Source organism: Malus sylvestris, chromosome 10 (assembly GCF_916048215.2).
Source record: "Malus sylvestris chromosome 10, drMalSylv7.2, whole genome shotgun sequence".
Classification (NCBI taxonomy): domain Eukaryota; kingdom Viridiplantae; phylum Streptophyta; class Magnoliopsida; order Rosales; family Rosaceae; genus Malus; species Malus sylvestris.
The window spans coordinates 7,905,210-7,920,201 of NC_062269.1; the positions used below are offsets into that span (position 1 = coordinate 7,905,210).

General features: G+C 37.1%; 1 protein-coding gene across 1 annotated transcript; it reads left to right on the forward strand.

Annotated features, from left to right (window-relative positions):
* Window positions 1-10,485: 10,485 nt before the first annotated feature.
* LOC126584949 (V-type proton ATPase 16 kDa proteolipid subunit) lies at window positions 10,486-13,406 on the forward strand. Its single transcript, XM_050249325.1, has 3 exons — window positions 10,486-10,672; window positions 11,134-11,419; window positions 12,974-13,406. Exons 1-3 carry the CDS (start codon window positions 10,594-10,596, stop codon window positions 13,104-13,106), a joined length of 498 nt encoding a protein of 165 aa, XP_050105282.1. The 5' UTR covers window positions 10,486-10,593; the 3' UTR covers window positions 13,107-13,406.
* Window positions 13,407-14,992: the final 1,586 nt, after the last annotated feature.

Genomic DNA, 14,992 nt, shown 5'->3' on the forward strand with positions numbered 1-14,992 from the left:
GAACCAAATTTGCGTACATCAATGGATGGAGACAATAGTTGAACGGAATCACCCATGAACTCCGGCGAGGGGTGAATGGGGTTGATTGGGGGCGCGGGGGGGGGGGGGGTGGGTGGGTGTTTGATAGAAAATATGTATGTAGTGGGGATCATAATAGAGATGGGTGGGTGTTTGATAGAAAATATGTATGTAGTGGGGATCATAATAGAGATGATTAGAGAGAGATCCCTTAGGTAAATACCCAAGTTAGGGTATTTATAGTGTCATGCCTCGAACTCGACATACGTTTAGGATCGACGATTGACATCACCAAATACCCGTACTTCTATCATACCATACGGTACACACTTTCACGATCCAATTGCGTAGTAATTTTTTGTATACATTATGGCTGCATCTAACCTCCTTGTTAGACTGCCTACGTACCCTAAACAGGGATCAAGCTATTTGTAGTTTTTCATTCACTACATTCGAACATTCATCACATAAACCACTATGTCTCAACATAGTACCACGATTCAGGCATGCAACATCTCAAGGTACATTCGATGAAGCACAATAATATTATCTAGTCATCTTGTCATTCACACACACATATGCTTTCCAACACCATTCAATAATCACAGCAACCAATAAAACATACAATACATCGAAATGCAGGGCTAGAGCGACACGGTTTGGCCGAAGCCTACATCTCTGAAGCTATCTCAAATGAAATCCAAGGAACCAACGAGTCAAGTGATGCGATTTCGGACCACTCAACAAAATCCATCAACATCGGATTCCGGACCACTCAACACAACCAAAATACCAAACGGGATTCCAGACCACTCAACAGAATCCAAACTAGGATACAATTTCGGACCACTCAACGAAATCGCAGAGTAGAAGGGATTCCAGACCTCTCAACGGAATCCGAGTGGATACAATTCCGGACCACTCAACGGAATCGCGAAGTACAATAGATAACGGACCACTCAACGGAGTACGAGGGATTCCAGACCACTCAATGGAATCCAGACGGAGCAGGGAATCGGACCACTCAACGGAACCCTAGTGGAACCCAGTTCCAGATCACTCAACGGAACCGAGCGGAAGTCCAAGAAATATAACAACACTTGAAGAAACAATACATGAACCAAATACTTAATTTAGAAGGGCTAAACAAAACAAGAAGTGAAATAAGGAAACAAGATGTGAAACAAGTGTCGAAGCAACAAACCCCATGACAATGGTTAACGGTCCACTACTAGTCGTCACATTTCATCACATCATGCCAATCATACAACACAAACCACAGTTCAAAAATGCACGTCAAATCACATTTCATAAATGTTCCAATCCACAGTTAAATCACAATTAAGAAACATAGAACAATGGCTAAGTATAAAAATAACAATTCAATAAAAATCACATATATTATAGTCACTAGTACATAAATCGAGACACACGTCAACATGATGAGCCCACTAAGCTCCATGAGTTCTCAACAACACTCTAAGATAAACGACACGCTAGAATAACTCGGACTAGTTGACTAAAAAGTCAATTGTCGATCAAGATCGAGGGTAGGATCCACAACCCTAGTAATCTAATCCGGAAGATCCGCAATTAGATTTCTGATCTGTAACTTCCCAAGAGTCTTAATAATCTACTAGGACAATATCCTAAAGTTTTCGAACAATCCAACGGTCGGATCTCCGCCAATCGCTAAAATTAAGTGCAGTAAACGTTAAGTTTTACAAATTTAGAAATTCAATTCAGGAAGATTTGTACGTTGGATTCCCAATCTGTTAGTTCCTAATGTCTTCAAATATTACGTACTATTACGTATTAAATTTTCATGTCGATCCAACGGTCGAATCGTCAATCCATATAATGACCAAGTGACAGTCTTTAACAAAACTATGTTCAAATGATGATATTTCATCAATCATACATCACATATAGAATCAGGGTATCCAAATTAGCCTAGGAAGGGCAAGTGGGGTCTCGGCCCACGCGCTGCCACACTCGGCGGCCAGCCGCCCCTACTCGCCAGAAAATTTCACCTAACTCTAAAAATTACCAAATTTCACCAGAATGAAGATATTGATGAGTGGAGCAAGTTTCATACATGTGACTAGGGCCAATTTGGCTACGAAAAGCTCCAATTTCCCTCAAACCCGCCAGAAACCCTAAAAATGGTGTGCTTCAATTAGGTCTGGCAAAAGGGTCATGTCTGTCGTGTTCGTGTAGCACCTGTTATCTTATGGGTTGTGTCGTGTCACACCCATTATCTTAACGAGTCCTTAATAGGTCCGGTCACTTTACCCAACGGGTAAATTGACCCGACCCGTTAAGAAAAGAATATTTTTTTTCTTAAATTTGCACATACCACACATTGCCACATAAATATTACTTCAAAACATTAAAACACATTTGTCGTTTAAGTACTACATCTACACTCGAAAATAAGAGCCTAATAAACAAATATACATACACTACTAGTCTATTACAAAATATTAAATGTGCAAGGATATGCAAAATGAAAGAGTTTTTGTGTTTCAAGGTTGTGATTCCTTTCTCAAAAGTTTAAACCTTGCCAATGGAACTCAAAGCTTGCATGTTATTCCTTTTACAAAATCCTCAATTTTCATCGATCATCATGACATAAGATTGTGTGGTATCCACTAGTGTAAATATTTTAAATTGAAGATCGAATTCATTCATTCTATTCATATAGGGTCAAGGAGTGTAGCTGTAAAAAATCATCAAAATCGGAGTTAAAATAACTGTTAAATCGTGATTTTTCGTTGATAACCGTCGAAAAGTTTTGTCCCGTTACTTGATCTCTGAATGTTTGTTTTTGGCGATTTTTGGTGTATGCGATCTTGAAGCATATACAAACAAGTTTGACGGTTGGATCGTTGAAATTAGTTTCGTAGAATGCGTATCACATCAAAACGATAGATTCACTAACACTTAGAGTTTATTTATACTTTCATTAAGTATAACATAAGATTTTGTGGTATCCAGTAGTGTAAATATTTTAAATTGAAGATTGAATTCATTCATTGTATTCATATAGGGTCAAGGAGTGTATCTGTAAAAAATATCAAAATCGAAGTTAAAATAACCGTTAAATCGTGATTTTTCTTTGATAACCGTCAAAAAGTTTTGTCCTATTACTTGATCTTTGAATGTTTGTTTTTTGCAATTTTTGGCGTATGCGATCTCGAAGTATATACAAACATCTTTGACGGTTGGATTGTTGAAACTAGTTTCGTAGAATGCGTATCCCATCAAAATAATAGATTCACTAACACTTAAGAGTTTATTCATACTTTCATTAAGTATAACATAAGATTTTGTGGTATCCACTAGTGTAAATATTTTAAATTGCAGATCGAGTTCATGCATTGTATTCATATAGGGTCAAGGAGTGTAGTTGTAAAAAATCAGCAAAATCGGAGTTAAAATAACCGTTAAATCGTGATTTTTCGTTGATAACCGTCGAAAAGTTTTTCCCGTTACTTGATCTCTGAATGTTTTTTTTGCGATATTTTGCTAATGCGATCTTGAAGCATATACAAACAAGTATGATGGTTGGATCGTTAAAATTAGTTTCGTAGAATTCGTATCTCATCAAGTTCAATGGTGTGTATATATATATTTATTTATTAAGTAGATTTAAATTTATTTATTTTGTACATATAACAGTTAAGAAATTGAATGATATGTATATTTAAGCCGATCCAATGGTCACCAATTTTTGAATATTTAATTTAATATATATATATATATATATATTTATGCTTGAAAGAAGGAACTCAAACTAACGTTACATCCTTGAAAGACTTGGGCCTAAACGTTTATTTGGAGAGTTATTAATCTGTGCAATTTGTTTTGTTTTCTAAAGTCGTTGCATGATCTCATTATTCTTTGCTTGGTTGCTACTTAGAAGGCGTTTCATCATTTAGTTCCAAATGCTAGAACTCATGCGTATTTCATTCAAAGCATGTTATTGATTTGCATAACACATATTCAAGATGAAGTTGTTTAGTGAGCCAAGAGCCAAAAAGTCTATCCTGTTCATTATGTGTTTAAGTTTAACCCCGTTGAGCCTTGTGTTGCCTATGTTCTTTGTTACCCACACTATCCTCACCTAGCCTAGATTAGGACCATCCATACCCTTGTTCTTGAAGCATAGTAAAGCATAATTTAGAAGGAATTCCTTTTGTTGAACTCTTGCAGAAAAACAAGTGTGGGGGAAGTGATTCTTGTGTGTGTGTGTGTGCCAAAGTCCTTCATAAGGCACGGGTAGAAAAGGAAAAGAAAAAGAAAAATTCGTGGAAAATAGAATGAAAAGAAGAAAAGTTGTGAAAAGAGTTGAAAAATTTATGAGAAAGAGCTCTAAAGTGTTGTTTGTTGAAGAAAGGGTCCAAAGCATTGAATTTGACCCTAAGTGTTGCATGAATCTTCCCTTTGTGTTTAAATGTTGATTTTTACATTCTAAAGTAAATTCCAAGTGTCGATTCCATTACTTTGCTTGCTATCGCTTTAAGAACGTTTGTTATTCATATCCTTTCTTTGTTAGCCATTACCCCCAAGCCATGTTACAACTCTTAACTTCAATCTTGAGTGTTGTGTGTTTCAATTTATGGAGTTTGAAATTGATATGAGCATATGGTGTCACTGGTTCTCGCATCTAAGTAGTAGCATTTCATTCATGAGATCATATGTATACATGAATTAATAATTCCAGAAATTGCTTCTTTGTTGAAAAACATATGTGAGTACTAGTTTTCATGTTTACATCAATCTTCTCACATATACCTAGTATAGAGAGTGTAGTCAGAAATTCTTGTGTGAAAATAAGAGTGTATCTAGTAAGGAATTGAGGAAATTCTCTAAGGCATGTTACTATATTCAAAATGTTGTTTTAATTGATTAAATGTGAGCTAGTGAATGGTGACTATGATTAAGTATGCTCGAGGGTAAAGAATGCTTAATTCTATGTAAGTGGTGATCTTTGGCATGTCATGTTTCATTGAAAATCTCTGAGGCAAATGTTGGAAGGTTAGGTTATGTTTTGTTTGTTTTGTTTCGTTTTGTTTCTTTTGTTTTGCTCGAGGACTAGCAAAAGCTAAGTGTGGGGGAATTTGATAAGAGCATATTTATGCGACTTAATTAGCTTGTTCTTGTGCATTTGTGTTGTTATTTCTTAGTTATTTATGTATTTTAAGCTATTTTCGTGTGTTTGTAGGTCATAATAACAAAGTTGGCTAGAAAGTTCATTTTGGAGCATTTTAGAGCATTTTTTAGCCAAGATTGGATAGTGCAAGCATGGAGACATGAGGATGGACGTTTTTGAAGATTTGAAGGCTAGAAATCAGCATGTGTGTGTGCAAGTGTGTTGACCTACAACTCCAAACATCCATCCACTACACCCATTACATCCACTTATTACCAAACACTCATCCACTACACCCATTACATCCACTCATTACAACTCCATACACTCCTCTCCCAAGCCTATAAATACATCCACCCTTCACCATAACAAGGGAGAAGAAAACCAAAGAGAACACAATCCACCCATCCACCCTTCACCATAACTCACTTATATCCATCCACCACCATAATTTACCACTCATCCATCAAACCACACCTTGTGCCGCAACAAAGAGAAGAAGGAGGACCCTTGGACGTGCTTGCCATTTAAGTTGGATTGTTGGAGCGTTTTTAGGTGTTTTCTTTCTTTTGTTTTCAATGTCTAAATTTGTTTATCTTTGCTTTGTAAGTATGATGAACTAAACCCCCCTTAGCTAGGGGGGAATTCTAAACCATGTTCATGCTTGCAATATGATTTGATTACTTTCAGTTGTGATTCATAAGTTGTGAATTCAATTTACTTATCCATTTGAATTAAAATTGATTTGTGTATGTTGGTTGAGAGTGCACGCTTAATTTCCATGCATAAATATGATGATAGGATATAAGGGAGTTTCACCTAATCGTTATGAACTTATATTCACAAGTAGTAAAGGTTGTTCGTCACAACCGTGTTAAGTAAATTCTTGGCATAAGTTTCATGCAATTCATAGTTACAAGTGTTTCGTCAATACTTATGATTTTCATAGAACTTAATGATTCTTGCTTGTATCTCTATTATGCAATTCATGTAGGGAACTTGTGGGGAATGCTTTGGGTTGTTGTATGCAATCATCCAATTCAATGAAATTAGGAAAATCTGAGGATTAATTTAAGCATACCTAATTAATCTGGGGTGTTGAGGTTCATGGTTTATTGAAAAGCAACTGGAAATCGTTTTATATGCAAGTGTGTCATGTGTGGAGAAAGACCTTCTAGCTAGCCCATCATCCATTCAAATCACCAAATTCGTCCAAAATCTGTTTTAAGTCTTTAGTTACTTGTTTTTACTTAAATTCATCCAAAATCAAATCCCCCTTTACTTTAGAGTGTCTAATTAGTTAGAATATGTCCTAGTTGTGTTTTTAAGTGTTTTGAGTTAAGTTAAAACCAATTTTCGTCCAAAGTCATTCTTAGTGTCTAGTTTGAATCTAATTAGTTGTTTTGAGTTCTTTGAGTCTAGTTTAGTGTTTTTAACTTTGTTTATATGTTTTTAAGTCAATTTAGAGGTTATTAGCAAGCCCTCCTAATCCCCGGTCCAGAACGATCCCTACTTACATTCTTTACTACAATTGATACAAGAGGGTTTAATTTGTGTGTTAAGTTAATTTTCGCATCAACATGCTTTTGTATTCAGACCTATCTTTGAAAAGTTGATTGGTTAACCAATCTCTTGTATAAGGTTGTTGGAATATTTTTGACAATAGGCAGTTCATTCCACCCTTAGACACCTATTTTGTTCCTTTTTGTAAATAAGGTTGTAAATATATTTCCACATGTATTTACTAGGGTTGTAAATATATTTTCACATGTATTTAAATAGTATTTCCTATCACACACATATATGTAGTATATATATTAAGGACTTTCTACATGTTTTACACGATTTTAAAACTTCCAGCATCGCGCGGGCACCCTTGCTAATTATACCTATAATTTACTCATACAATATGGACTTATAACTTCTAGGTGCAATGTGAAAAAAAAAATTAGAACCTCATGACCCATTTTAGAAACCACCTCAAACCTGAATGGTGTAAAATGCAGTTAGCTATAATTACTCTAAATTATACATATACTAGGATTGTTATAGTAGGTAAATTAGATATCCTAGGCTTGTTAGTAGGTAATTATGGCCAATTTGAATGAGTAGTTATTGTAATTTATTTATTATTTATTTTATTATTACAAGCAATATTACTACTCTAAGAACTAAAAATTAGGACGACAATGGTTTCAATGGTTATCAACATGACAGTGGAAATGGTGCACTGCAAATCTGATAGGGTTGTGATGATTGGTTATGTGGTAGTTATTATCACAAAGATAGCGATCATACACAGATGTGGTTAATGTCATCCATATTTAGTTTTTTCTTGTCAAAATAAGCTTCATTCATAGAAGAAAATGTTACAATCGATGAACTAAAGAAATGCTGCTAGTAGCCCAAGTGGACAAAACATCCTAAGCAAAGTATATGATGATCCAAGACTTGATTGTTGACGCAAGTAGTTAGTGCAACAATCACCATGTATCTTACCAATTCGTCGTTGGGTTTAGCGAATACGCGGTCAACATAAACAAAACACTAAGGCCATAAAACAAGACCACATATGAAATCAGTCCCAAATGAACAAATTTAATCTCTAACTTAACAACAACAAAGATTTACAAATAATACATAAATTTGCCTCTATATAAAGCTCAGCAAAAGATATAAGCAGACACAACCAACAACCATATCCACCACTCGAAGACCAGCAAGGGAAGACTTTTGATGCCAACAAAGCAAGAAGACAGAACACCAATAGAACTGTAAAAGAAGACGGCCCGGAGACCCAACCAACTGCAAATCGTTTTGAACACCTTCATTTGAGTGAGCGACGACTCACTCTCGAGGTGGGTAGCAAAAATAGTGGCCAATAGAGGCTTCTCAATCGAAAGCAAGCGTTTAGTAGGAAATTGAAGGATTTGAAGGCAGAGGAGTGGGAGGGTAAATGAGAGCTTTCGTGTGATGCAAAATGAATGAGATCTAAGTAGTTGTTTGGGTTAGGGATTAGAGATAAACCTAGGACTAATTTAAATATGGTGCAACGAGCTGAAATTCTCCAAGAGGTGAGCAAAAAATCAAAAGGATTGGGACGAAGCACTTAATCTGAGACCGAGCTCAGGCCCACCACCACCGAAATTCGGGGATTGGGACTCACCACCGTCTGCTTCCACTTCGAGAGAGAGGATTTGGGAGGGCCACACTCCATAAAGATGGAGAGAGATAAAAGAAAAAAAACAGGCTTCATCAAATAGTGGTTGTGGATTGCCTACAAAAAAAGGTAGGAAATGGGACGGTGAAGAGGAGGAAGAGATGCATGTAAAAGAAAGGGAGTGGGAGAAAGACGAGGCAAGACATGGGGGCTAGGGGAAAGGGAGAGCGAAGATAGACGAGGCTAGGAGAAAAGAGGCAAAAGGACACGGGGTAGGGTTGAAGCAGAGTGTGGTAAGGGAAATGGGGAAATGGAGAAAAAAGAAGCGCTAGGGGGGTGGGGGTTGGGAAGGAATGCAGGGCCCAGGGTAGGGAACATACAGAGGTGTTGGCACAATGTGTTGGAGGGGACGAGGTCGACAATTGGATCGCTGTTGACCCCAAGCCGAAGCAAGAGGCTAGCGGCTGTGGGTTTACTGATCTAGGGTTTCTGGGAGACTCAACAACTTTTGCATCATGCAAGCTTTATCAAATCAACACAATTATGACTTTTTGTTATCTATACCAACTAAGTATTTGTTGATATGTCATCAATATTTGGCAGACTGTTGATTGGCGTCCTGTTTAGACCTAATTTTACACTATCGGTCCGAGGAGTTGAGCCTGTTGCGTAAGCAGATTACTAGACCGTTGGGTATGTGAGATGTTAAGATAATTTTTAATCATAATAATTATCTCTTAATAACTTTCTAAATTACCTTGCCACTTTCATACGCTAAAAAAATGAGGTTGCAAGCAGCAATTCGTTTACTAGCAACATTTGGATTTTTTTTTTACCTGGGCTTTATCTTTAGCCAATGATTCAAGCTGATGAGGTCTTGGTATTTGGATAATTCCATGCAATTCTATCCATGCAATCCCATTTTTAGCACATGGCAGATCGGATATTGCATTTGATGAATCAGTATGGGATTCCATGCAGGCAATGTACAAAGTGTGAGTCAATGGGATAGTTGACAACTTTTAGTGCAACTATAATTCTATCATACCTTTATCAGACTCGGGAAGTAATAGAATCCCGATTGGACTCTACAAAATCATCAAGTCGTGCCAAGCAGGAATATACGTACTTGAAAGATAATGTTCATATTATCTTGGAATTTACGACGGCAAGGCTACTGATGAACTATAAGTACAGAGGTAGTGGCAACATAAAGGCCTCCTCCAATTTAACACACAAACTGCTCTGCGCAAACTCTCGCTCTACGCGAAACTTCTCAACAACCTTCAGATTTTTATTTTCTTTTTCCGCCAACACATCTTCAGTTTGGATAAACAACACTGTGAAGGCAACCGGTGACATCTTCAATTTGGATAAACTGTTGCCGTAGAATTAGCCGATCGCGGAGCACCTTCAGTTTGGATAAACAATACTGCGTCAAGACTGACTGGTTATCTATCCAAGTCTCGGTCGAGAAGGATTTTCGAATCCTTATTGGCAGAAGTCATCTCATTAGCCTTCTCGACGAAGTGAGGTATTACAGGTTACTACATTCGGCACATTAAAAGTCGAATATGATATTGAACTTCGCAAAACTAGCAACCTTGTCCTCAGACTCTAGAACCTAAGGGCTGAGACGTGTTCCTTCCTCGACCGCAGTCGCAAGATCAAGAAGTCAGCAACGCGCTCAACGCAACATCAACACATTTCACTCCCAGCCGAGCTTGGCCAACGAGTTGGCACGCCCTGCACACAACCGAATGACGTAATTAGCTTATTAATTACTCGGTCTGCATGTCATGTAGGCGTGGTAGTTTTTAGGATCAACACGTCCATATTTAGTACAAATATGTCAATATAATGTTGTTAATACTGTATTGATATTCACTTGTTATGTCATCGTCCACGTAGTTAGATGTCACTCTTCGTATTACAATGTGACCCGCTCGTACCGTACACGATTCAACTAGTTTGATTTGTAATCGTTTGATTTCAGTCTTGGTACCCAGAACTACGTTTCGTCCATGTCCTTGGGTCCTAAAAAGTCCAAAAGAAATTGGGTTGGGTCCTTGGGAAACTTACAAACAAGTCGGATTCGGGCAATACCCGGCCCATCCAGCTTGCAACTAATGAGGGAGATTACAAATGATAGCAGTTTAGCGATTCCCGTCGACGACTTTCGCTTGGTTCAGCAGCAGACACACCAATCACTGAGCGAGGGAGAGAGAGATCAGAGATCCCAAATCCACGCTTCGCAATGTCTTCAACATTCAGTGGCGATGAAACGGCGCCGTTCTTCGGCTTCCTCGGCGCTGCTGCTGCCCTCGTTTTCTCATGTATCCAAACTCTTAACTCCAATCTCGCTTTTTCTCTGCGTTTTTCTTTTTGCAATGTGTTTGGTTCCCGAGAAAGTTTAGATCTACTTTGGATTTGATCATCTGTTCCATTCGGTTGTCAATTGAAATTGGTTGCTCTAATAACAAGCAATTAGGTAATTAGGTGAAGTTACAGTTTTGATGGTTAATTTTTGGTTAATTATCATTTGGGACCCTGAAAGTACAAAACTTTTGCTTGAAAGGAGCTAAATTTGACTATTATTATTCACTTATGGTCTGATGATATGTTGTTGGAGTTTGTTAACATGGATCTCAAACCCCATCACTCAAAAGAGACTGATTGATCTGTTTGGCTTGGTTTATACTACATACTTGCATTTATTACCCAAAATTTTAGAACCCCGAATGGAGGTTTAGTGTACTTGATATGACGGCGACCTCGTAGGGGATTTGTATTTTAGGTATGGGAGCTGCCTATGGCACAGCAAAGAGTGGTGTTGGTGTGGCATCTATGGGAGTGATGAGGCCTGAGCTGGTGATGAAATCCATTGTTCCGGTTGTTATGGCTGGAGTTCTGGGTATTTATGGCCTTATTATTGCTGTTATCATCAGTACCGGGATTAACCCTAAGGCCAAGTCATATTACCTCTTTGATGGTTATGCACATCTCTCATCTGGTCTTGCTTGCGGTCTCGCTGGGCTCTCTGCTGGAATGGCAATTGGTATTGTTGGCGACGCTGGTGTAAGGTATAAGTTCTGATCTAAGTGCATATGCGTTTCCATAATTGGTTCTTGTTGTTTTCTGGTTTGTTTTATATGTTTTAATGTCTATGATAAAAATAAATTTCATTGAAGTAGATGCTGTTCAAATCAGTACCCCGTTCTTTTTCTTTTCGAGTATTAGGCAGAGAATAATTACGGTAGCCATATTTGTCCTTAAACATGCTTTTTGAGCAGTGAACAGAGTAGAACTAACTTCACAAATAGCAATACTGGTCTTTCTTGTTTTCCTTTCTTTTATTTGTCTCTTACAGAAATTTCCGAGTAGTAGAGTTTGTTGGTGAGCTTTTTGTTACCGACTGTCACAATGAACCAAATTACTTAGCCTCTTGTTTAATTTCAGAATTGATATGCAAAGCAAATTTTTTTTCCAAGACTAGATTTAAAGATAAAGAGATTGGCCTGATAGCGGATTAGTATAGTCATTGTAAATTGGAATATCCAAGGAAGGATATTAAACCCCTGAGTTCATTTTAATATGGGAAGTTGGAGTCCAAGACAAGGATAGTAAGTTAGTAACTTAAAGCCACGACAGACTAGAACTAAAATTAATGATAAATCGTGGTATGGAAATGGATAGTGAAAACATTGTAAACTATGCTAGGGCTAATAAATTGATGTCATGTTTACTTACAAGGAATGAGAATGCAAGGTTGGGTATCATTTCCATTTCTGGAAAATCCACCGTTTACTAACACAAGGAATGAATAAATAAGTGGGCCACATTTTGATGATATTGCTCTATTCCCAATTTAACTAGGTATCATTGTCAGGGGATGTTTATCCCATACCTAAAAATTTAAAGGTATAATTCCCCCCATTAGCCCATATCACTCCTATTCCCAAAAGTATAAGTATCTTAACTGTTCCTGGCAATGTGTAAAGAAGTCCAAGGCCAGAGTAGTATCTGAACTGTAGTAAAACGTGTCTCGCAGAATATGATCCAAATGTCAATGTATGTTTGACACGTAAGACGAAAATATCATTCTCAAGAACAACTATTGGAGTGGTTCTAATTTAGGGCTTGGAATTACTTGAGAATTAATATTAAAGTTCTCTTTACAAGTAATATGGACTTTTGGTGTAATTGTAATCTGTATGGCCCTGAATATGATTCTAATTCTCATATGTATGCGTCACAAATCACAATACTCAGAAAGTACCAACAGTGGTTAAATTTGAAGTTTATAACTAGTATAATTTGGTAGACAAATGGTATAGCGTTTTACTATAATTTGGCAGTGTGGGTCAAAAGGAGTAAAGATGAAACGATGGCCCTTAGCCCTTAAGTTTTCATGGATCTGTGAAGCTACTTTTTGTCACTTGAGAGCAAAAGAGCAGAACAACTAGAGTTTTAATTGGTTATTGAAAGATATTTGGTTGTAGCGCTTGATCGATATTCCTTACTTTAAATGCTCTTTTTTATTTGAGATTTATTATCCTCTATAGTCTCTACGTAGTAGTCTCAACCTAATTTTAATTAAGTTGTGCACCTCTGGATTAACTGAGCTTGTTTTGTAGAGCTAATGCACAGCAGCCAAAACTCTTTGTTGGGATGATCCTCATTCTCATTTTTGCTGAAGCACTGGCCCTTTACGGCCTCATTGTTGGCATCATCTTGTCTTCTCGATCAGGCCAATCCAGAGCAGACTAAGAAGTGACCGTGCGGTCTAATATTCTTTTATTGCTTATTTATATCACTTCAAAGGGAAAACTTTTGGCCGCTCTCAGGTTAGTAGTTGGACTCTGCTCGCTGGTTCGTAAAGAATATGTTTGTGTAAGTAACGGCCCTGCCTTGTAGTAGTAAGTTTGAGGTTTTCATTCAACAGAATAAAAGCTTTTGAAGCTGTTAAGGTTTTTTCATCGATTGATGTATTTTCCGCCAGAACTATCTTGATTGTCAAATGCTAGATTGGGCCTTTATTATGCTATTTTAAGAATTTGTGCCTTGTTATGTTGTGAGTAAAGGACCAACCCTTGCTAGATTGGGGCCTTCATGTACATGGTTGTAGTCGGCAAAACCAATTGGTTGTTATGCTCATCTCACATTTAGATTTTTTCTAATATTGTTTTATTAGTGGGGTAAGGGAGATTCAAACGTAGAATTGTTTTAAAATTGAAAAGACATATCATTTGACAAAAAACTAGTTAGTTTATTTAAGCGAATCTTAACACTTCGTTTGGGTATAAGGGACTGTTCTAAAAAATCTCTGCCTAGCGCCGTGTAGGATGTTGGTTACCGTTCCGATTAATTCTTAGGCATTTGAAGATTAATAAAGGGCGCCTAGACTTGCTTAGGCATCCATTTAGCCCGTCTAGACCCGCCTAGGCACCTACCTAGGTCGCGATTCTCAATTGGACAGAAAAATTGATTACCATTTTTGCATTTTTTTTAATAAAATGTAAGAGATTTGTTGAATACTTGGATGAAATTCATTATATGCTTGTTTCCCATGTTTTCAATATGTTCTAATACTTTATTATCTGTATGTCATTTTATTTTGTAATTTATCTATCTAAATACAATTTTGTATTTTTTATGTATAAAAAGGCACTTAGTTATATGGTATATCATAAATTTACTTAAATCCGCCTGGCTCCTGCCTAGGTGCTAGGCTTTAGCCTGCTGCCCACTAACGCTTAGTGTCTTTTCAAACTTTGGCATAAGGTGGGGGCAAATCCATCTCAAAACTCATTGATACACGCGTCATGTCTTCAGAGGCTGAATTATTTATTTATTTGTTTAATTGTTTATCTTTAGGTATGTTGCAAAAAAAGAGATCTCAAGACAAAGTCGTTAAGAGGGGAGGAGGAGACAGAATTTACCATCCTTCTTTCTCCTTTTTTCTTTAGGTTTCACTTGGTGAATTCAAATTTCCTTGTAGTCAAATGGTATGAGCCATGATCAAATTCGAGAGTACATCATCTTTTTTCTGTTCTTTCATCAATTTAATCATTCCCCCAAAATTCTCTCTCGAAAATTTATTATTTTTCTAAACCTAGTGTTAGCTCGCGCCGATTTGAGTAGGAACGTAAAAGAAATAAAATATACATATGAAATGTTATGTGGATGCTACTGCATGTGAGTTCATAGAATGGTAATGTAAAACACGCATATTTTTCGAGTAATTTACATAAATGATGTACATTAAAGTGTTTTGACGTAAAAACACAAGTTGCGTCTTTTAAAATATTTTGTAAATGATATAGGGAATCACCTTGGAACGTTTTACTTATGTATGTATTGCTTAGGGGCCCAAATGGGGGCCTAGGGGTCCATATATGGTGGTTGAATATGTGAAGAAGGTTATGCTCATGGGCCCGCATGGGGGTCATTTGTAGAAAGAGATTTTACTGGGGTATGTTAAAACTCAACTCATCAAATTTAGGACATTTGAATTATAATAAGGGTGATACTTGCTATCCACTCTTCAAACATTCTTTTTATTATAATAAGGGTAATACTTGCATTTCCTTTAGGATGAGCTCATTCCCCAACATTCAAATAACGTATCTTCCTTGTAAATTTTTAACAATTAG